Source organism: Salvelinus namaycush, chromosome 42, assembly GCF_016432855.1.
Source record: "Salvelinus namaycush isolate Seneca chromosome 42, SaNama_1.0, whole genome shotgun sequence".
Classification (NCBI taxonomy): Eukaryota; Metazoa; Chordata; class Actinopteri; order Salmoniformes; family Salmonidae; genus Salvelinus; species Salvelinus namaycush.
Window position 1 is genome coordinate 15,336,081 of NC_052348.1, and position 22,914 is coordinate 15,358,994.

The 22,914-nt window shown below is 44.0% G+C and overlaps 1 protein-coding gene across 5 annotated transcripts; it reads left to right on the forward strand.

The window, feature by feature from the left end:
• The first annotated feature begins 1,207 nt into the window (after positions 1-1,207).
• uso1 (USO1 vesicle transport factor) lies at positions 1,208-21,200 on the forward strand. 5 transcript variants are annotated; one of them, XM_038981837.1, is made up of 26 exons: positions 1,208-1,443; positions 4,573-4,659; positions 5,936-6,000; positions 6,217-6,293; positions 6,646-6,657; positions 6,913-6,972; positions 7,954-8,054; positions 8,356-8,458; positions 8,748-8,803; positions 9,083-9,203; positions 9,474-9,652; positions 9,882-10,022; positions 10,156-10,244; positions 10,335-10,489; positions 10,718-10,923; positions 13,624-13,734; positions 14,088-14,206; positions 15,213-15,394; positions 15,629-15,750; positions 16,619-16,757; positions 17,025-17,191; positions 17,464-17,538; positions 17,641-17,739; positions 17,967-18,071; positions 18,854-19,069; positions 19,400-21,200. In XM_038981837.1, exons 1-26 carry the CDS (start codon positions 1,372-1,374, stop codon positions 19,493-19,495), a joined length of 2,955 nt encoding a protein of 984 aa, XP_038837765.1. In that variant the 5' UTR covers positions 1,208-1,371; the 3' UTR covers positions 19,496-21,200. The 5 variants fall into 5 exon arrangements, with proteins under 5 accessions (XP_038837765.1, XP_038837770.1, XP_038837768.1 ...); XM_038981842.1 differs by lacking the exon at positions 19,400-21,200 and adding an exon at positions 19,259-19,393; XM_038981840.1 differs by lacking the exon at positions 6,913-6,972.
• Positions 21,201-22,914: the final 1,714 nt, after the last annotated feature.

Here is a 22,914-nt window from a genome sequence, read left to right on the forward strand (position 1 = left end):
TGGATGACATTCAAGACATTGTGAAAGTGATGCTAACACAGATTAATTTTAGTTCTGGACTAAAAATAATTCTAAATGGAAAAATCTCCATAGAAAGTGCTTTTTAGTCCAGGACTAGGCTTAATCTGAAATCGCCCCTGAATGTCCTGATCATCACTATCATTTCAAATGGCAAAAACTCTGTAATATTTTAAAACATATATTTTCACTCCATTTCCTCTAACAGTATATGACACTACGTCATCATAGCATTTTGAAGAGAAGATCTCTGATATTTCATGTTAGATGTTGAAATCCCCAGAAATGAGAAGATTTCTAAAAAAATAAATACTTTACTTACCTGCAGAGAATACCTTGAGAGTAAGAAGGAGAGAGAAAATCACTGCTTCTGTTAGTTTGACTTCCATTGTCAGAGGAACATGCTGAGATCTGTGCAGAGGCCTTTTAAGACAAGGAGTGGATCTGTCGGTCTCAGCGCCCTCTATAATTACTTTATTTCTGCACATTTAGATTTTTTTATCCAGATGTCTGGCTGGAACAGATGTGTATTAGCATGTTATAATTACCCTCAGAGTACAATAACACCTGACTCAAACTCATAGCTACCAGACAGTTCCATCATTATATTGTGCAAAAGAGATTGTGATAAGTAAGCTCAAATGATAAGTAGGGTCTGGTCTGGGGCAATTTGTCTAAATATAAAGGTTAACTCTATCTCTCTCTCTCTCTCTCTGACTGACTGTGTGAGAGAGAAAGAGAGAGTGTCTGAGAGAGAAAGGCCATCAGATGCAACATGGGTTGCATACCAAACAGGTCCCACTGTTCAGCTGGTCCCTATTGTGGACAGCATCTAGGTTAAATGGAAATGATATAAGCAGATAATATAAGCAGGCTACACCCGTTATATAAGCAGACCATTATGTTCAAAATTGAACACGGAGAAGAAAAAAATACAGGTGCATGAATTTTCTATTTTCTTGATTTGTGAATTATTTTGCATGGAAAGAAGGGCATATTTGAAACCTTATTTGTTTCTTTACGTATCTGTCTTTTAATTAATGTGAATGCTTTGAAAATAATATTGTATAGAATACACACATTTTACAAACAAGTGGCGGTGTGGTAGAATCTCATTCCCCTTTAAAAAATTAGGCACTTGTCCTCTGATCAGCCACGTAGCGCCACGTCTCGGCGCTTGCGCATTGGCTAAATGTCACTCAAGTTCCGGGGTCGGTCCAGGAGGTTGTGTACAGTGTAAAAATCAACATTTAGACGCGTTTACATTATTACACAAGACCCATCACGGCAGAAACAATTTCAAAGTTTCTTTAAGACTGTTGGAATTGCGAACAAATCCCCAAGAGGACGTCGATGACAATGAATTTCTTCAGGGGAGTGATGGGTGGACAACCCGCGGGGCCACAGCCGACTGGAGCAGAGACGGTGAGAAACGAAACTCGTCTAGCATGTTAGGCTAACAAGTTAGCTAATGTCACACAACCTGGTGGACCGAATCTTAGGACAAGTGTGTGTAGTTAATAGTTGCTCGACAGGCAAATGAGTTCACTTTCACGTTTTCTAGGCTGAAAGACCGGTGTAGGCCTTGTAACAGTGCACTCAACCAGCCTCACGAGCACAGACATAATGTGTCAATCAATACAGTGATTGACGCAAACATTTCTGCAGAGCTAGCTAGCTAAGCTGGTTAGCCCAATTGGCACAGGACAACAATTGAACGTGTGTAGCCTGCTCATATTCTTGAGCTATCAGCGTTTTTTGGGAAGAAAAAACTTGACATGACCTGCTGCCACTAAATGAGCAGATGTCTTCGTATGTGATAGTTTACATGCTTTGCATTCATCCAACTGTTTACTGTCATCTGGGAGAGACTATATGGCTACTTGGATTGCAGTTCACAAACCAAAAACACAGCCAAATTCCACGTGAATCCATTGGTTGTGAATGGATCTCTGCTGACATTCCTTTCGTGATGACAGCATGGGAGGGGCTGCGTGACCTTGATATATTTAAGTCCCTTCACCCGTGCCAAACAAGAGAATGTGTGTGACATATCTCAGGCTGCTATCAAAAGAAGGCATTTCAATCTGAATGTTACATATCAATTAGTAATATATATATATATCTCTGTCATCAATCAATCAAATGTATTTATAAAGCACTTTTTACATAAGCAGATTTCACTAAGTGCTTATACAGATACCCAGCCTAAAACCCCAAAGAACAAGCAATGCAGATGTAGAAGCATGGTGGCTAGGAAAAACTCCCTAGAAAGGCAGGAACCTAGGTAGAAACCTTGAGGTACCAGGCTCTGAGGGGTGGCCAGTCCTCTTCTCGCTGTGGCGGGTGGAGATTATAAGAGCACATGGCCATAAGACCAGATTGTTCTTCAAGATGTTCATAGATGACCAGCAGGGTCCAATAATAATCACAGTGGTTGTAGAGTGTCCAACAGGTCAACATCTCATGAGTAAATGCCAGTTGGCTTTTCAAAGCCGAGCATTGAGGTTGAGACAGCAGGTGCAGTAGAGAAGGAGGGAGGGAGACGTGCCAACAGTGCATGAAACAGCCACTGCGAGGTCAAAGACCCGCAGTGTGGTGCCAGGACCACAACCTCTCCCTCAACGTCAGGAAGACAAAGGAGCTGATCGTGGACTACAGGAAACGGAGGGCCGAGCACGCCCCCATTCACATCAACAGGGCTGAGGTGGAGTGGGTCGAGAGCTTCAAGTTTGTCGGTGTTCACATCAGTAAGGATCTATCATGGTCCAAACACACCAACAGTCATGATGGAACAACAATGCCTCTTCGCCCTCAGGAAGCTGATAAGATTTGGCATGGGCCCTCATGCTCAAAGTTTCACCATTGAGAGCATCTTGACTGGCTACCTCACCGCTTGGTATGGCAACTGCTTGGCATCTGACCGCAAGGCGCTACAGAGGGTAGTGTGTACAGCCCAGTAAATCACTGGGGCCGAGCTCCCTGCCATCCAGGACCTCTATACCAGGCGGTGTCACAGGAAGGCCCTAAAAATTGTCCGACTCCACTTCAGCCACCTAAGTCAAGTCATAGACTGTTCTACCGCACGGCAAGCGGTACCGATGCACCAAGTCTGGAACCAGCAGGACCCTGACCAGCTTCTACCCTCAAGCCATAAGACTTCTAAATAGTTAACCCAATAACTACCCGAACTATCTGCATTGACCCTTTTTGCACTAACTTTTTTGACTCATCACACACATTGCTATCCTATTACCTAGTCACTTTATTCCTAGGTATATGTACATATCTACCTTAATTACCTCGTACCCCTGCACATCAACTCGGTACTGGTACCCCGTGTATAGAGCCAAGTTATCGCTACTCATTGCGTATTTATTATTACTTGTTATTGCTTTTCTATTATTTTCTTTCTCTCTGCATTGTTGGGAAGGGCCCGTAAGTAAGCACTTCACTGTTAGTCTACACCTGTTGTTTACGAAGCATGTGACAAATAACATTTGATTTGGCTGAACTTAGATTGAACACATTGTCCTGAATCTGCAGTGGATGTAAGTCTATGTATCAGTACATGGTTGCAGGGGATGGTAGGTAGCCTAGTGGTTAAGAGCGTTGGGCCAGTAAGCAAAAGGTTGCCGTTTTTTTGCCGGCGGAAGCGGAAAAATCTGCCGTTCTGACCTTAAGCAAGGCAGTTAACGCCCAACAACTGCTACTCTGCTGCCGATGACGTGGATGTCGACTATGCCAGCCCCCCGCACCTCTCTGATTCTGAGTAGTTGGGTTAAATGAATGGATTCACTTGTGCAACTGACTAGGTATCCCCTATCAAATTATATTAGTCACATGTGCCGAATACAACAGGTGTAGACCTTACAGTGAAATGCTTACTTATGAACCCCTAACCAACAATACAGTTGTTGGTTAGGGGCTCATAAAATTAGGGGCTCATAAAATCAGGATTAGAATAAGAGATTAAAGAGCAGCAGTAAAATAACAATAGCGAGACTATATACAGGGGGCTACCGATACAGAGTCAATCTGTGGGGGCAACGGTTATTTGAGGTAGTATGTACATGTAGGTAGAGTTATTAAAGTGACTATGCATAGATGACAACAGAGAGTAGCAGTGGTGTGAGGGGGGGGGGGGGGCAGGCAATGCAAATAGTCTGGGTAGCCATTTGACTAGATGTTCAGGAGTCTTATGGCTTGGGGGTAGAAGCTGTTTAGAAGCCTCTTGGACCTTGACTTGGCGCTCCGGTACCGCTTGCCGCGCGGTAGCAGAGAGAACAGTCTGACAAGGGTGGCTGGAGTCTTTGACAATCTTTAGGGCCTTCCTCTGACACCGCATGGTATAGGTCCTGGAGGGCAGGAAGCTTGGCCCCAGTGATGTACTGGGCCATTCGCACTACCTTCTGTAGTGCCTTGCGGTCAGAGGCTGAGCAGTTGCCATACCAGGCGGTGATCCAACCAGTCAGGATGCTCTCCATGGTGCAGCTGTAGATCCTTTCCCTTAACATGTTGTATTAACCATGAATTATTTTGATTGAACCACAGATCCATAAGCTGTGTGACCGCGTGGCCTCCTCCACACTCCTGGAGGACCGCAGGGATGCTGTCCGAGCCCTTAAATCGCTCTCAAAGGTAGGAGACAATTGCATTAGGCTAATCTCTATAGTTACACCATTGTTACACTGATGCACCATTGTTGGGTGAAATGGGACAATCATGACAATGACAATTGTTACTCATTATTGATAAATGCATGTTAAAGCATTCAGGCTGCAGAGACCGTTTATGATGAGCCTTATCTAAATATTAGATTTTCTTCTGTGCATTGTTTTAAGTGAACATCGCTAGAGTTCTCTTTTGATGTTCGTTATCTTGTGAGCAGGGACACATCCCCTTATCACCCCTCACGCTGCGTACTCATCCTCAGGCTCTGTCTAAACAGTCTGGGATGGGCCCTGTCTCAATCCTCTTAAATCACCTCATTATTTCGCCACCTTTCCTCCATACACTGATCAGGAAAGAAAGACTGGGGAAAGGTAATGTAGGATTTCATGGGTTGCACCTCTGTCACTTGGTCGTATCGTTGCCATTGTTATCGACTTTCTACAGATGCCGCAGCATATTGATGTCTGACAGATGGTTGTCTTTCTGAACGGGGGCTAATGACTTGTTCGTCAAATTTAAAATGAACGTTCCGAACAGTATTGTGACAAAATGTGCAACCCATGAATAAGGAGGTTACCTATTGGTTGGATCCTTGCGTTCACTGGTCCAGTTCTCTTTTAAAAAAAAAGCAATGTTGAGGAAAAGAAGACAATTGTTGACATGCAGCCTTGCTGAAAACCTGTCTCATTCCTTCAGTCCCTACTCTCTACTGTATTAAAGGTCTAGAGACCTCTAGGCCATAACTGACTGACTGGCCACTAGCTGCCTCGTCAACCATGAGTAATGAGTTTATCAGGCATGAATAAGGGGTTTAGGGGCATGGGGTCACAGACAGACACAGACCAGGGAAAAACAACGCTAGCCAGAGAAACAGACCAGCTAGAGTTGGGAGTTGTTGAATTGCATTAGCTCTGTTTGGCCCCAGTAGGTTCTACTCAACGTTGAGGGGTAACTAATCACATAGGTTTGTCTTATCAGATCAGAGATGGCACAAAGCAAACCACTGTTATTTAACTCTGCTTTCAGAATGTATTATACTTATGCCTAAGGTCATGTGTGTAGCTAAAACGTGTATTGTTCATGCATACACGGGCGGTATATCAACAGTTAGGGGGAGCACTGGGGCAAAACAGGCATAGCTTCGAGTTAAAGCAAAAGTCATATCCTCTCTGATCCAAGGGCTGCCTAGGGGGAAACAATCACTTACTGTTCTCCTGACTTGACTGTTGGTTTTGATTTGTAGAAATATCGCTTGGAAGTTGGCACTCAGGCTATGGACCACCTGATTCACATACTGCAAACTGACAGGTATGTTTTGGGTGTGTGTTTTTATGATTAAGAGCTTTATACTTATCCCTTGCCCTCCGCTGCTCTTTAGCACATTGTAAAAGTGTGGTGGGGTGATTTAAGGCGAGCATTTTGCATGGTGCTTGGTCGTTGCTAAGAGTACTTAATATTTCAGGGATTTAGGGGATTAAAGCAGTGCTTGTTGTGTTGATATCCTACCCCTCCCATTTTCTGCAGGTCGGACTCTGAAATCCTTGGCTACGCTTTGGACACACTCTATAATATCATCTGCAACGATGAAGAGGAGGAACAAGGTGTTTAGGTGTTAAAAACCTAGTCCTCTTCCACAGAGGGTTGTGAACAGGCCCCAGAACTGTCAATAATTTAGTAATTTATCATAGAGCGGAGCCTCTATTTTTAACTGCATGTTCAAAAACACGCTTCCTTTTTGGGAAAAATGCTTTTGAATGACAACAAGCAAGCCCTGTCCTAGTAACCATAGCATGTGTAATTCAGTTCAATTACTGCCAGTTAATTGGACTTCAAATCAAAATGGACCCTGTCGTCCTCTTCCATACTTGCCCCATTTCTCTTTCTCTCGATGTTAATTGCTAGATATGTAAAGATTGTCATCTCTCTCTTCTCTTCCATGTTATAACTCTACAGACGAATCTGAAGGTAAAACTCTTGTTTGTGCATGACGTCCCCCCCTAACCGCTAGCGACGCTTCTTGTAAATGATATGCATCGTTCTTCTCCGCGGGTTATTTTGATTTCTAGCTCTCCTGTGGTGCACAGTAGGTTGTTAGTCTGAAATGCAGTGCTTTGGCAGAACCCATTAACAAACACTAGGGATATATTTATGTATTGTATACGAGTCGAATCATCTGACTTGGATGGGGCTTCAATCTCTTACACTCCCCCCTTCTTACAGACATGGCGGCCGCACCCCCTATCCCTGTCTCAGGGAAGCATAAGAACGTGCCTGTGTCTGGTCAGTACTAGCACTGTAGACTAACTAGCCCTCACGGTGTGGTGACTCTTACTAGTCAACTGAACTAACCTCACTAAAATGTGTTGGACTGGGAAGTATGGTTTAATATAGTAATGACTGGGTGGTAATAACATGTCACTAATACCACTCCTACCTCAGCCTCTCTCCTGTCCTGCAGTGTTTCTCTTCCCATTGCTCTTCTTGTTTTCCTCACAATTAGCATATCTAGTCAAACGCAAATCACTCTGCACAGGATGTTGGGACGAAGAAGTTTTGATTCCAAAAGAAGAATGTTAGATTCCAAAAGCATCCTCTTCCTCACAGTTGTACATTTTAAACCATGTTCACTGTGGTGAGGTTATTCTAGTATTACAGAACGTCTCATCTGGTTATTCTTGATGTGAAGTATTATATTTAGTCTAGAACCCTAGATAATTGAGTGTGTTGTCTATAATACGATGCTCCAGTACTTTTGTGTGCTTTTAGACTGGATGTGAACCAATTCACCATGCCCTACCACCTCCCCTTTCGCTAACTCCTCTCCCCCTACCTCCCTCTGGTGCTAGCATACCTCAACCCCCGACCATCAACACCCGTATCCCAATTGCCCCCTCCATCTCTCCCCCTGTCTGTCTTTCTCTGAAGCCTGTTCATGAGTAGTATAAGGACCTGGAGTTTTTCCTGCCAGGTCACATGGTCAGGAGGACAAACTCCTGGTCCTATTCATGAGGGTCAGTCTGAACTAGGTACTGCACAGATTCACAAATCATTACTTAATAAAGATCAATTCATACTCAGGCTCAAGTGATCTATAGATCAAAACATCGGTATAGTGCCTAGGTGAGATTGATCTCTGTGAACAAGCATTATTCTTTGACTCCCTCCAGCCTTGCCTATGTATAGTAGCCATGTCTCGGGGCAACTACCTGCCTAACATGGCACACCGAGGTCTTTAAACCTTGTGACCTTTGACCTTTTCAGATGAGAACGCCCAGAAGCATGAGGAAGACCTGGGAGTCCTGTTCACTGACAAGTTCCTCGGCGACTCTGAGAGTGTGACACTTCTACTGACTCTGTTAGAGGTAAACAGACCAGAGACCCAAACATCTACTTTGTGTCTTATGAAAGCTAGTAGTCTCTAACCCATGTTCTCAGTGTTAACTAGACCTGGAGACCCATTGTGCGTGGTGGTTTTCAGACCAGCTGGTTTCACATTTAAGAATATAAGCATAAGCCTAAAATCTGCACTGCTTATATACAGGATTACAAGTGTGTGGGTGATTTCCCACCATGCCTGTGACACTGACTCCCTGCCTGTGACACTGACTCCCTGCCTGTGACACTGACTCCCTGCCTGTGACACTGACTCCCTGCCTGTTTCAGGAGTTTGACTTCCACGTGCGGTGGCCAGGAGTGAAGCTGCTCACCGCTCTGTTGAAGAACCAGTGTAACCAGGTCCAGGGCGTCATCCTGGTCAGCCCTATGGGTGAGTCCTCTAACAAATGACCTGGAATCAGCTGCTGCTGAATTGTCTGACATCAGCCCATACCAACAACTGACCCAAAATCTGCTGTTGTGATTTGATTTATCCTCTCAACATTTTTTCTCTCTCACTGGTGAAGTAGTATGACAAGAAGTGTTAGTCTTGTCTATTTTCTTCCCTAGAGCATATGACTACTAATGGTCAAGTACGCTAATTAGAGTATTTTCTGACTGATTTGCCTGGCTGGTCTCTGAGTTGTATGTTGTTAATGGTCCGTCTCTCTCCCCTGCAGGTGTTTCTAGACTGATGGACCTATTAGCTGACTCCAGAGAAGTCATCCGTAATGATGTGAGTACTACTCCTGCTGACTGCTGCTTCAGATGGTCTTTAGTAGTAAGTCCGTAAAGCCACAGGAACAAGCTACAGTCTGCTAGCTTATCTTTCTGCCGAGACAAGACATTGGGCCGGTTTCCCAGACACAGATGAAGTCTTCGACTAAAAGCGCGTCTTGTTTCTGGGAAACCGTTCCCAAAATCATACTAGCTGGTCTTATACCTGGGCTTGTTGTTTCTGTTTCTCTGGATATATGATCACTACATCAGAGCTACTTTGATCGTATTCCCTCAGGGTCTGCTGTTGCTGCAGCAGCTGACCAAAGGCAACGCGGCCATCCAGAAGATCGTGGCGTTTGAGAACGCTTTCGAGCGTCTCCTAGATATCATAACAGAGGAGGGCAGCAGTGATGGAGGTAAAGTCGAATGGAGGAGTAGTGCCATATATATACACTCAAGCTAATTGGCAATCAATGAATCAATTTCTTAATAAATTACATTTGATTTGATTTAAAATTACATATTTCAGTTCACTCACACTGGCCAACATCCACCCTCCATCCTTGCACTCTAGAAAATTGGCAATTAATCCATTTCTTAATAAATACAATTTTATGTGATAGTCAAATCTAAAATTTTCACACATTTCTTGACAAAAATCCACCCCCCATCTTGTCTCTGTCCAGGTATCGTAGTGGAGGACTGTCTCCTGCTGCTCGTCAACCTGCTGAAGAACAACAGCTCCAACCAGAATTTCTTCAAGGAGGGCTCCTACATCCAGAGGATGAAGCCCTGGTTCGAGGTGGGAGACGACAACTCTGGCTGGTCCGCCCAGAAGGTCACCAACCTCCACCTCATGCTGCAGGTAGGACGCACCACACCACACCACAGTCCTGATGAGACGTTTAATTCAGGGAGAATGGGAGTTTTGAGCCCTGAGCAGTTGACAGAGCAGTGTGATGGTCTGTTATGCTCAACTATTAGGGTCTGTGCAGTTCACTGTGTGACGCATGGCCAGGATTGGGGGCGGTTGTGGTGTAGAGTATGTCGACCGTAGCACTGTGTCTCATCTCTCCATCTCTTCTCTGGTCCAGTTGGTGCGAGTCATGGTCTCCCCGGTCAACTCTCCTGGAGCCACCAGTAGTTGTCAGAAGTCAATGTACCAGTGTGGCCTGCTGCAGCAGCTCTGCACCATCCTCATGGCCACTGGCGTGCCTGCTGACATACTCACTGAGGTAATGTAGAAGACTGTTGGAGTGGCCCAAAAAGGCTTTTCTTTCTACTTATTGTGTTAGATCAGTGATTTACTGTTCATACTGATGCGTGCTTTGTGTTTGTACTACTGTCACTCTTTCTTTCTCCTCTCAGACCATCAACACTGTATCGGAGGTGATCCGCGGCTCACAGATCAACCAGGACTACTTTGCATCTGTCAACGCTCCCTCCAACCCCCCAAGGTGAGTTCCCCCAGACAGAGGACTGTAATCATTTATAGCACAGCCACCGAGTGAAGGTAATCTCTAAAAACCCTTATCCCCTGAGTCCAGACCTGCCATAGTGGTGCTGCTGATGTCCATGGTCAACGAGAGGCAGCCGTTCGTGCTGCGCTGTGCCGTTCTCTACTGCTTCCAGTGTTTTCTCTACAAGAACCAGAAGGGCCAGGGGGAGATCGTAGCCACCCTACTGCCCTCCACCATCGACGGTCAGTTCAGTTACACTGAACCTCCATACTGAATGTGTTGTTATTATAAAGCTATGACCACACTGTACAGCTGTAGATGGCATATAATGAAATGTTACTTATGACTAATATACTGTAGGTTATTTGCTTATTATTCTCTAGTGGAAAAATATAGTGGAATGGAGGCAAAAATAATCTACATATATCTATTGCTTTATTCCCCCTTCCTCCGGCTCTCTCCCTCCCCAGCCAACTCTATCTCGGCGGGCCAGCTGCTGTGCGGGGGCCTGTTCTCGGCTGACTCCCTGTCTAACTGGTGTGCTGCAGTGGCCCTGGCCCACGCCCTGCAGGACAACCTGACCCAGAAAGAGCAGCTCCTCCGGGTGCAGCTGGCCACCAGCCTGGGCAAGCCCCCCGTTTCCCTGCTGCAGCAGTGCACCAACATCCTCTCACAGGTACACCACACAGACAGATAGACAGGCTAACATGCTACGTGGGGGGAAAGGTTTGAAATGTGTCTCTGTCTGGGTTGAAATGTGTCTCTGTCTGGTTTGAAAGGTGTCTCTGTCTGGTTTGAAAGGTGTCTCTGTCTGGTTTGAAAGGTGTCTCTGTCTGGTTTGAAAGGTGTCTCTGTCTGGTTTGAAAGGTGTCTCTGTCTGGTTTGAAAGGTGTCTCTGTCTGGTTTGAAATGTGTCTCTGTCTGGTTTGAAAGGTGTCTCTGTCTGGTTTGAAAGGTGTCTCTGTCTGGTTTGAAAGGTGTCTCTGTCTGGGTTGAAAGTATTGCCTTAGATTCAAATAGTTGATAACTTGTCATTCCAGGTTTTCAGGTCACCTTTGTCATGGGATGGCTCCCAAATGGCACCCTATTCCCTTTACAGTACACTACCTTTGAATAGGCTGTCATTTGGGGTCCGACCACAGTAGTGGGGTGTGGTTCTCAGACAGTCAACCTGTTGCTTGTGTGTGAAGTTGCCAAGTGTCACGAAAGGTTGTTGTGGTTTTGCAGGGGGATAAGATCAACCGGAGGGTGAGTATCTGGGGTGTGGGCAGCACCTGTCTGTCATGGTTTGGCTTTGGCATCAGCAGGATCCTCCTATATGTTCCTTACGTTGGGGGTTACGTTTTGGCTTACCTGTTTTGTTTTTGTGCCTCCAGCCCTCTGTGTTTGCCTGTCTCACCAGTGTTTGTCGAGTTCTATACTGGTACTGACCCTTCCCCCCCCAACTCTCATAATCCCATGCTTTGACCCTTGACCCCCTTGCTGTGTCCGTTCTATGGGGACTTGACTGTCCTGGAAGGATGCAGCAACCACTGCGGAACTCTGTCTGTTCCTCTATTGATCTGTTGTGAGAGGGGTTACTGGCATTATTTTCACCACTGCTGTTTCTCCTCCTGTACTCTAGGTGGCAGCACTATCCGTTATAAAACTTACCGTTTCACCCGGGGCCAAAGATTCTCCAATTAACTATTGTGATCGTTTGTGTTCCCCCTTTTTTTCTCCTCCTGCCCCCCTTTCTCAAACATTTGGTGTTTTTTGCATTACGTCACCATTGGAGGCGAAATCTGAAAAGGTGATTTCCTTATGGTTTGATAGTATGCCATGTCATCCTTACTATTTATTGTTACTTACTCCATTTGGAATGAACCCTCTTTCCTTTCTCACACCCTTCATCGCCCTTACAACAGGAGAGGTCTGCATTGCCTCCCAAATGGCACGCTTTTCCTTTTATAGTACACAGCCCAGGGCTCTGGTCAAAAGTAGTGCACTATATAGGGAATATGGTGCCTTTTGGCACACAAACATGCCTGAACTATGCAGTTTACGTGAGGTAACTCAATAGTGCCCATCACTCACTGCATATCATTACGCCAACAACCTTTCTTTCTTATTCCCATGACCATGCATGGATACTGTAAAGCCATGTTGTTATTATCATTATTATTATCCGTTTCTCTTTTGTGTTCGCCACTCCTAAAGACTCACTACACAGAGGCTATGCATGTGTTGTCAGCTACATTTAGCAGCCGTGCTTTAGCTTGATATCTTAGTTGTATTTGTATGTGAATGTCTAAATAGTCAGATTTGGGCTCTTGTGGATTGTGTAGAGGATGACGAAAGTGCCAATATGCTATTCTATTCCGTCCATGCAGTAACATTTTCATCAGTCCTGTTGTATCACCTGCTTAGCTAAGCTGCAGAGGAGTTGCATCATCCTTTTGTGGTGGAGGTAGTGATGGTAACCAAGGCCGTTGCTATAGTAACAGCATATTGTTGAACACTTAAGGGTCCTGAAAAAGTAGTTTTTAACAGGATCTGAACTAACTCGGGTCGTCCTATGAAATTCACTGCATGGTTGACCTAACCCTGGTTTATTAATAATGTTCATTTTTAGATTTTGTTCCTTTGTTGTATTTGAATAACTTTATTAATTACTAACGGTCTGCATTGAAGTCACTAACGTGGTACTCTTGAAACATTTATAACATGGTATTTCCTGTGTAACTGCTAGATACAATGTTGTTTTTCCCAACAGCACTCAAAAGGGAAAAATACAATTCGAAAGTTGATCATGTGCCAACAAAATTGCAATTTATTGTAGCTACCAGCACACAATACTCCTAATTTCAGTCTCCGTGACATCAGGTTATACTATAAAGTTCCTATTCAACCTTAAATGTCCCAGTTGGAAATAGTTTAGAAATATCAATTCATTTAGTTGGCCCTTAAAATGCTGTTTATTTGGTTGGTTTAAATCAAACGTGTCGTCCGGAGATATTCAGGAGACTGATTAATTGGACAAAAGGAGACGCAATGACAAGTTGTCTTAAACAGGAAAAATAAGACATCCCTCAATATAATGTGGGGGGACAGACGTTTGAATTGAACCCAGCTAAATTAATTTACTCTCAATGTTGAGGAGGAGTTCTGTTCTGACACAGAGACCAGGATGTGGTCCAGCACTAGACTAAACCTTACATGAGTCTTGTTTTGCTGAGTGGTTGAAGTCCTGGATCCCAGGCCATCATCAGGCTCTGTACACAATGTTCATGTTCAATACCTTTTACTCACCCCTATGCTGATGTTACGGCGCTATATTTGTGAGTGTGTTTCTTAAGACTTTGTGTGTGTGTGTGTGTGCGCGTCTCATCCACAGGGCAGTAAAGTGCAGACGCGGGTCGGTCTCCTCATGCTGCTGTGTACCTGGATCAGTAACTGTCCCATCGCCGTCACACACTTCCTGCACAACCAGGAGAACGTCCCCTTCGTATCCTCTTTCAACAAACCAACTAGCTCCACATCACTGTTCTATTGCACTTCCTTTTACTCAGATGGCTGGAATATCTACTATTAGCCTGTTAGTGCAGTCTGTCCCATAACCAACTCCCCTCTGTGTTCATTCCCCACATACAGGATAGTGTTGGATATTGCATACATTATTGCATGTAAGTTCCTGAGGCCCTATGTCTTGTGTTGCTAAGAGAATAAGAGATCAACGCTACACAGTGGATGCCAATGTATGCACCAGTGCATTGTTTCATTGAAAATTGTCTTGAGAAAGGCCTTGTTGTCATTAAATCCCCTATGTTGCTGTGACCCTTGACCCCTGGTGCCCTGTAGCTGACAGGTCAGATCTCAGAGAACCTGGGGGAGGATGAGAGGCTGGTGCAGGGCCTGTGTGCCCTCCTACTGGGTATCTGCATCTACTACAACGACAACTCTCTGGAGAACTACACCAAGTAGGAACATCTAACTACGACCCTCATAATAACTACACAAAGTAGGACATCTAACTACGACCCTCATAATAACTACACAAAGTAGGACATCTAACTACGACCCTCATAATAACTACACCAAGTAGGACATCTAACTACGACCCTCATAATAACTACACCAAGTCGGACATCTAACTACGACCCTCATAATAACTACACCAAGTAGGACATCTAACTACGACCCTCATAATAACTACACCAAGTAGGACATCTAACTACGACCCTCATAATAACTACACAAAGTAGGACATCTAACTACGACCCTCATAATAACTACACAAAGTAGGACATCTAACTACGACCCTCATAATAACTACACAAAGTAGGACATCTAACTACGACCCTCATAATAACTACACAAAGTAGGACATCTAACTACGACCCTCATAATAACTACACCAAGTAGGACATCTAACTACAACCCTCATAATAACTACACCAAGTAGGACTTCTAACTACGACCCTCATAATGACTACACCAAGTAGGACATTCTAACCCTCATACTAATGCATTCTCTTTCACTCTCATACATTACATTTACATTACATTTAAGTCATTTAGCAGACGCTCTTATCCAGAGCGACTTACAAATTGGTGCATGACATCTGCTACCCAAATATTAACACGTACCCTCTCATACTAGGCCCGGGTTCAAATAGTATTTTCAAGTGCTTGTTTGATTCAACTTGCAAACAATATTATAATAGCCTCAAAAGTCCAAACCGTATTTGAGCCCGGTTGTCTCATACACACAGCCTTTCTACACCTCTTCACCCTATACCAGCAGTTACAGCACACACTGATGCCACTACAATGAGAACAAGAACTCTGAGCTGCCAGATTCAGAGGGGTTGGGTTAAATGTGGAAGACGCATGTCTGTTGAATGCGTTCAGTTGTGCAACTGACTAGGTTTCCCCCTTTTCCTTCCCTTAATGCTAACGCTGCCTGTCTTGTCCTTCCCCCAGAGAGAAGCTGAAGCAGCTGATTGAAAAGCGCATTGGGAAGGAGAACTTTGTGGAGAAGCTGGGTTTCGTCACTAAACACGAGCTGTACTCCCGCGCTGCACAGAAGCCCCAGCCCATCTTCCCCTCCCCTGAACAGATGCTGTTCGACCACGAGTTCACCAAGCTGGTCAAAGAACTGGAAGGTTGGCAAAAGTAACCTCCATTAAACCATAACCTAACCAAAATACAACCACAACCTCAAGCATTTCGATGCACCTGCGATAACATCTTCAAATCAGTGTACGCAACCAATAAACTTTGATTTGACCCTAAGCCAAGTACAACCAGAACCACAAATCATAACTCGTGTTGGTGTCTTCTTTGTTCTTCTCTTGGGTGGTTTTACCACTGTTAATTGTTTGTGTGTCCGTCCACAGGCGTGATAACGAAAGCTGTCCACAAGACGAGCGAGGAGGAGAAGAAGGAGGAGGAGGTGAAGAAGACTCTGGAGCAACACGACAGCATCGTCATCCAGTACAAAGATCTCATCAGAGATCAGGTAACTGGCCTCACGCTATTAGGCATAAGGCTGAAATGTATGCCCTGTTTCTTTTTTTACATCTTCATTAGCACTTTCACTTTTTGTATTCTTTTGAGCATGGATTAAATTAATCATACTATAACCCCTCCTTGGGTTATTCCTTGTCATGGTTTTGAGTGCGAGTACTTTTTGAACCCTACAGATTTTCTGTCCCGCACACCGGCCGCCTTTCGTTGTAGCCTGTCCGCAAACCCTCATACTGGCTTTCTACACACACACACACACGTCAGAAACCAACTCGCCATGCTTTCAAGCATCACAAGTTTATATACACCCTCTACACTCAGTTTAAAGGCCGCTTGCATTCAAAATGCATTTTTTCCCACTGTGTTTTATATCATATTTTACAACAGCTGATGAAACTAACACTGTAAAAGCGTGAAAACATTTAATCAGTGTTATTTCCTGATAGTTTCCGGTTGAAAATACAGTCTGCACAGGACCTTCTAATCAGCAGCTTTGCATGGGCGGTAGTTCTGGCTTGCCTGGTGACATCACCAGGCGGTAACTTATATTGTTTAATAGACCAATAACAAAGAGTTCCAAACCTCTCTGCCAATAACAGCTAGTTTTCCAAACCACACTCGGACTACTCCCAGACAGTCCTTAATAAATTCTTGCTTGAGAAATAATTTTTTTGCTAAAAAGCTATTTTTGTCCATTTTAATGGAAAACTCTTACAGTAAGGTACACTTGCCGGGCCACAACCACACAACCCATTTCATACAATATTCAACGGACCTATCCCGTTACCCTAAAAGGTCTAGTTGTATGTTTTGGCCAATGTCTCTTGTCATTAAAGAAGTGTCTGTCATCTCTCAACCAGGACACCCAGATCCAGGAGCTGAGGGAGCAGGTTTCCACCCTGACTCTGAACAGCGAACAGATGCAGAACCAGGTCACACAGCAGCAGTCCCAGATCCAGCAACACAAAGACCAGTACAACATCCTCAAGCTGAAACTAGGTACTGTAGGATAACCTGGTATTACACAGCAACAAATCGTGCCTCAGTCCATTGGGAAACAAGAGAGCAACATCGTGCTTGGCTAAATTGCTAATGATTTGGGGGGGGGTTAGGCACATGGAATTGTTCATAGTGGCACATGGAATAGACAGTCTATAATGGTAGTGGAAATTGAGACGTATTACTGATGCAGACTTGTTGCGACTGCACTTGTTGATTTATAAATAGGATTGTAGATGTGATAATGACTGAGTGTGTTGTGTCCAGGTAAAGACAGCCAGGGTCTGTCCTCCAGCCAGGGAGAGGGAGCTCACGTTAACGGGCTCCACTCAGAGGAGCTGGGACAGCTGAGAGAAGAGGTGGAGGAGCTCCGCAGACAACACACACTACAACACACACAGCTCAGCGACAAGGACTCACTCATCAACACACTGGTGTGTGTGTGTGTTTGAGGGGGGTGAATCAGATATCAGAAAAATGTCTTTGGGTTATCCCTCCCTGTGTTAAGAGTTCTGTGTAAATGTCATGTATCATGGGTGTTACTGGAATCGGACAAGATGGACCTGAAGAATGACAGACTAATTCTCTTTTGTGTGTTAGTAGATCTGAATGGTGGTTGATGATATCTGAGTGCTGCTTTATCATTTCAGATAGGATGTCTCAGCCATTGACCACTTCCTGTTCTAATAGTTGTGATGTCTTGTAGAGGTGCGGGGCGGCAGCAGCAGCACAGACAGCGGAAGGTGGAGCGGGAGGGTCCGACAACACAGAGCTTCTTGGGGTAAGACCCAATCACAGACGGTACATGTGTAGAACAGACATGACTCTAGTTATATAGAGATATTATACTGATGACGGAGTTACTGCTGGTTGTTCCCACCAGGAGGTGGAGTCGTTGAGGAGTCGTGTCCAGGCTCAGTGTGCAGAGATCAGCCAGCTGCAGACAGAGAGACTGGAGCTCATCAGGAGAGCTGAGGCAGTGGTGAGTACTCAGACCCAGCCATCACCGTGTCTTGAGACATCTTAAGGCTGTTACATACAAACATGGCCTTTCACACTTTACTCCAACTGTTGTAGACCCCCCCCGCTCCCCCCAGAAAGTTATTTGGTCCATATTTCCCATTTTGGTATGCATTAATGTATATGTTATGACCACTGCACTTAGTACAGAGAGGTAACTAGTCTCTCTATCTCTCTCTTCCCCCTCAGTCCTCGGCCCCAGCCTCCAGCAGTGAGAGCTCGGCAGACACAGTTAAAGTATCTGAACTGGAGAGCAGGCTGGCTGCTCAGACCACAGAGACAGAGAGACTTAAGGTACTGTACTATCACCACCTCACATCTCTGTAGGTAGCTGCTGTCTGTTCAGAAGTGAGCAGCGTTCAGATACAAATGTATTATACAGGGGTACTTGACTCTTACCCTACAAGATCCTGAACCTGCTGCTTTTCTGTTCTACCTGATAATTAATTGCACCCACCTGGTGTCCCAGGTCTAAATCAGCCCCTGATCAGAGGGGAACAATGGAAAAATGCAGTGGAACTGGCTTCAAGGTCCAGAGTTGAGTTTGAGGTGTATAGAACAACCTGATTGTCTGTTTTGTAGACTAGAGGGTCATGTCAGCTCTATACTTACATTGCATTTCTATCTGCAACATTCTGAAAGTTTCACCTCGCTGAATAAACTTCTCATGTTAGCCTGACTCCAGGGCTGCCTTACACCCAATTCTGATCTTTTTCCCACTAATTGGTCTTTTGACCAATCACATCAGATGTTTTTCAGAGCTTATCTGATTGGTCAAAAGACAAATTAGTGAGACAAAGATCAGAATTGGGCTGCCTGTGATATCAGCCCATTAGTAACTGACTCCTGACTGTTACCAGCTAAATGTGGGCTGAGACGTTGTGAAACCTCTCAATTATTCAACATTTTAAGTATGACCTTCGTGTATGTGGCATCCCCTTCCTCTCTCTAATGCTAGTGAAGAAAAAATAACAATCTGATGCAGTTGAATTATTAATGTTTTTGGTCAGACAGCCATGTTGAAGCCATGCCCTTCCTTGTTAGCTGTCCTACCTCGCTCTCTTCTCCCCCTCCAGGAGGAGTGTCGGGGCCTGAGGGAGGGCCATGCGGGGCTGGAGCAGCAGTTGGCGTCGGCCCAGAGCACGGTGGCCATCGAGCAGACGGAGAAGACCAAGCTGCAGCAGGAGGTGCAGGAGTCCAAGAAGGAGCAGGACGACCTCCTCATGCTGCTGGCCGACCAGGACCAGAAGATCCTCAACCTCAAGCAACGTCTCAGAGACCTGGGAGAGACGGTAGGAGAAACCATCTGTTCCTATTGTAGATCTAGACCGTGTTCTCAAACTACAGAGGAAGATCCTCCGCCTCAGAGCTTCAAAGGTTTATGTTATGGTTTTAGTGGAGGTAGATGATCATGTTAGGTAAGTTGGATGTTGTGAGGTTTTAGATTAAGCTAATATTTAATATTTCATTGTTCCATGTAGGGCTGGTTTCCAGGAGCGCTGTGATGAGTCATTCTGCCTGTGTAGTAGTTGAATGAGGACGTAACTTGTTGCCCTAACCAGCTAGCCCTACTGTCCCTGTACTCCCTGTGCCCTAGTTAGAATGTGACCCTCTCCTCACAGATTGATGAAGACGAAGATGACCTAGACGCCAGGGACCAATTCGGTGAAGATGACGACGATGATGATGAGGAGGAGGATGAAGAGAACAATGACTAGAGAGTTCTAGAGGGATGGAAATGTGGCAGACTAAAGGCAACAAAGACATTGCTGCATTAGCCATGTTGTTCTAATACACTATTAGGAAAATGGAAGAATGGACCTAGATGGATTGCTCTCTATCGCTCCAACCCACCATGCTACCTTCTTCTTTACTCCACCCCTCCCTTCATCCCTCGATCGCGTCATCCATTTTAATGTCTAGATCATTTTATTACAAGATGGTGACGAAGATCCCCCCCCCTCCAAAGAAATGACATTCTCAGTGTGTTCATCTCTGCCATCTTCTACCACATAAACAGCCCAGAGAGACACTTCTTCATGCATTTCAAGCCTTTTTGTTTCTGCTACGGTAGCGCCATGTTAGGCCTATGCAGTTATCGATTCAATAACCAGGCTTAGTTTCAACTACCACACAATGTCGCCACTCTGAAGAACGAGCTCAATTAGAGAAAATAACGGACGGCAAAGACGGACGGATGTACGGACACCAAGCAGTCGGACGAACGGATGCCTCTTTCGTTACCATGGTAACTGCACTGTAGACCACCAGTTGAAGACCTGTAAGGGTCCTTGAGGCTCAACTTCCTTGATTGCCCCCCCCCCCCCCCCCCCCCAATTTATCTGTGTATACACTCTTCCTCTTGCCACCAGTTCAGTTCAATACGTTCAGTCAGTGTTCTATCATAACTGTTTCCAATATGAGTTTGACCCCTCAGCTACAGTACTGCTCTGCAATATGCTGCAACGTTCGCTGATGATAGAAACAGATGTAAAAGAGATATTTTTGCAACTTTTATGTCAAGTCCTGACCTGACATCCAGCTTCTCTGTGTGATTGTTGTGTAACTTATCAATTTATGAGCCACATTGAAATAAATAAAATGATCTATGAATCTGTACAGCTTGTAGGAATACTTGTGAATACTTACTATACACTTTGACTAAATCTGTTTCATAGATGAAAACACAAGAATTTTCCACTTCACTTCAAGTCTTTTTTATGTAATTTCGATAGTGGTGTTAACTTAAGGAGTAGCTGAACTTTTTAAACCAACATTTCACAATTAAACCAACTAAACTACTAAAGTAGCTCTATAAACCCACAGGGCTGGTTTCTGCCTGTTATTTTAAAGACTTAAAAGTTTCCTCATACTTTTGCCTATTGGTTGTATACATATTACATAGGCCTTATACCTAGGTTTATTCTTTTTGTGAAGACATACTGATTCTGAATAGACATTTGACCGTAATTGTTGATATAAGAAATATTGACCATCCATCTGGGTTCCGTTTTGAAACTTTTGGTGTTTGACGAATGAGATGTAAAAATGTATTTCACTTTATAGCTCTAATGAATTTCACAGTTTTGGTGTGAAGCGATTTAGTAAAATTATAAGCTAGGAGAAAATAGCCTGAAATCCAAATTGATGTGCTCTGTTTCCCTATTGAGCATATCAGTTAGGATTGCGGGCTAAAGAGAAATACTACAGTACTTTAATATTTGCAATATTGAGTTTCTATCGCATTACTGGGGGAAGAATCGAAAATATAATAATTAGCTTTTGCAATATTGAATTTCAGTTGCGTTCTTTTTGTTCCTTTTCAGACAAGTCACAATGACATCCAAATCTAGACCCCTAATTTGAACAGTGCCATTGTTTGTGTCTGGTCTCTGCATAAAGTTTCAGTTTTGATTAACTGCACCATTGTTTCCTTGTTTTCCTTGTTTGGTAAGATACTAGAACCTCCCTTAAATTAATATATATTTATTGTTTAATTTACAGTATTGGACCGCACAGATTCTTTAGAATACCACACCCTTTATGCCTCACATATTTTCAGTTGATTAGCACATCATTAGGGTAAATTCATTTAGGAAGACCTCATCCAGCCTTAATCCATTAGTATTTCAGTTGATTGACAGACAATTGTTAATTTCATATGGGGAAACTTCATCCAGCCTAACCTATCAGTATTTCAAATATTGTCCCACAAAGTGAGGGGAATGCTTCCTGGAAGGCAGATAATACGATCCACACCTGGTTCTGGTGCAGGTGAACCACATGCTGCAGTGCTGCCTGGAGGCTGTCTACTCTGCTCCTCCTATGCTGTAAACACCTTAACCGCCATGTTTCCACAGCGCTGGGCCCAGTTGCCAAGGTAGGCAGCAAGCACACTCCCTGACTTTCCAGCCCATTGACTCTGAGGGCTGGGTGAATGTAGCAGAGACACACATGTGTGTTATATAATATATATATATATATCACACAACACACAGGCTGAGGTTGTGACGGTAGTACTGTATCTTCTCTGCAGAATGATTTTTATTATGGCGGGAGAGCAGTAGGTAACAAGATAACATAAAGGATTCAGGTCTGCACAGTGAGTGGTGTGCTACATTTACACAGCGTTTTCATTATATCCAAGAAAAATCTATAGTCAGAGCTGTGTAGTCGTAAAACACTAACGTAGGAGGGAACAAGTTGATGTGGAACACATTTTAGAATGGGAACTGTTCAAGGACAGAGGTGATATTATACAGGTTCATATGTTTGAGAGGAACGTTCTTGCCCTCTCATCTGTACTGTATCAGTTTTAAATGAATAAAAGAACTATGGTTATGTAATATGCCTATTGTAGTGTGAGCCTCATACCCCCCCCAGTCTTTGAGACAGTAAAGGCCTAGATTTGAAGGTCCTTTAAAGTTGTTCCAAATGTCACAGGAAGATTGTTCTTATTTTACTTTCCTTGATAAATGGTCCGCATGCAGCAGAGTCCTGGTTCAACCCTTCAAATGATAGTGTTGATTAGGGGAAGGTAATGCCAACTAAATAATGTTCAAGAAATACACAAATGTAAGTTAAGTTAGAAATGACACCCCTGGTTTTTGTGAAAGTGTGGAGAAGGACACGTATCATTTTCAAATGTTCTATCAGCGAATTATGACATTCGCTACACTGGATATTCCATACCTTAGGCTGTCGCTAAATCATATTTAATGCCCTAAAGCATCATAGTACTTGGGTATATTTTTATGACAAGAAACATTACTCTCTCTACTGTAGAGAGACTTAAGTTCAGCTGTGATGCTACAGAGAGACCTTTTAAATCAAAATATTTATTGTGCAGTATGAACCCAAGAACACACCCAATAAATATGACTTCATTATGAATGTGTTCCTGTGAGGTAGGTGTTCCATGTTGAGTTATTGGCTGTTACTGAGCATGACACTACCATTCACAATTTCTACAGCCCATAATGTGATCCACTTGGAATAACATGCATGGTTGTTGAGAATTAAATGTGCATTCACAGTAACACACAATGAACAGTTGTCCCATGATAAATTCCATATTTGAGCGTTTGTGTTTGAGCACAACTACAAATACCTAGGTGTCTGGTTAGACTGTAAACTC

Coding starts and splice junctions, on each gene's coding strand:
- uso1 (XM_038981837.1), top strand. CDS start 1,372: ATGACAATGAATTTCTTCAGGGGAGTGATGGGTGGACAACCCGCGGGG. Junction 6,001..6,216: donor CACATACTGCAAACTGACAG/GTATGTTTTGGG, acceptor CATTTTCTGCAG/GTCGGACTCTGAAATCCTTG. Junction 15,751..16,618: donor AAGATCTCATCAGAGATCAG/GTAACTGGCCTC, acceptor TCTCTCAACCAG/GACACCCAGATCCAGGAGCT.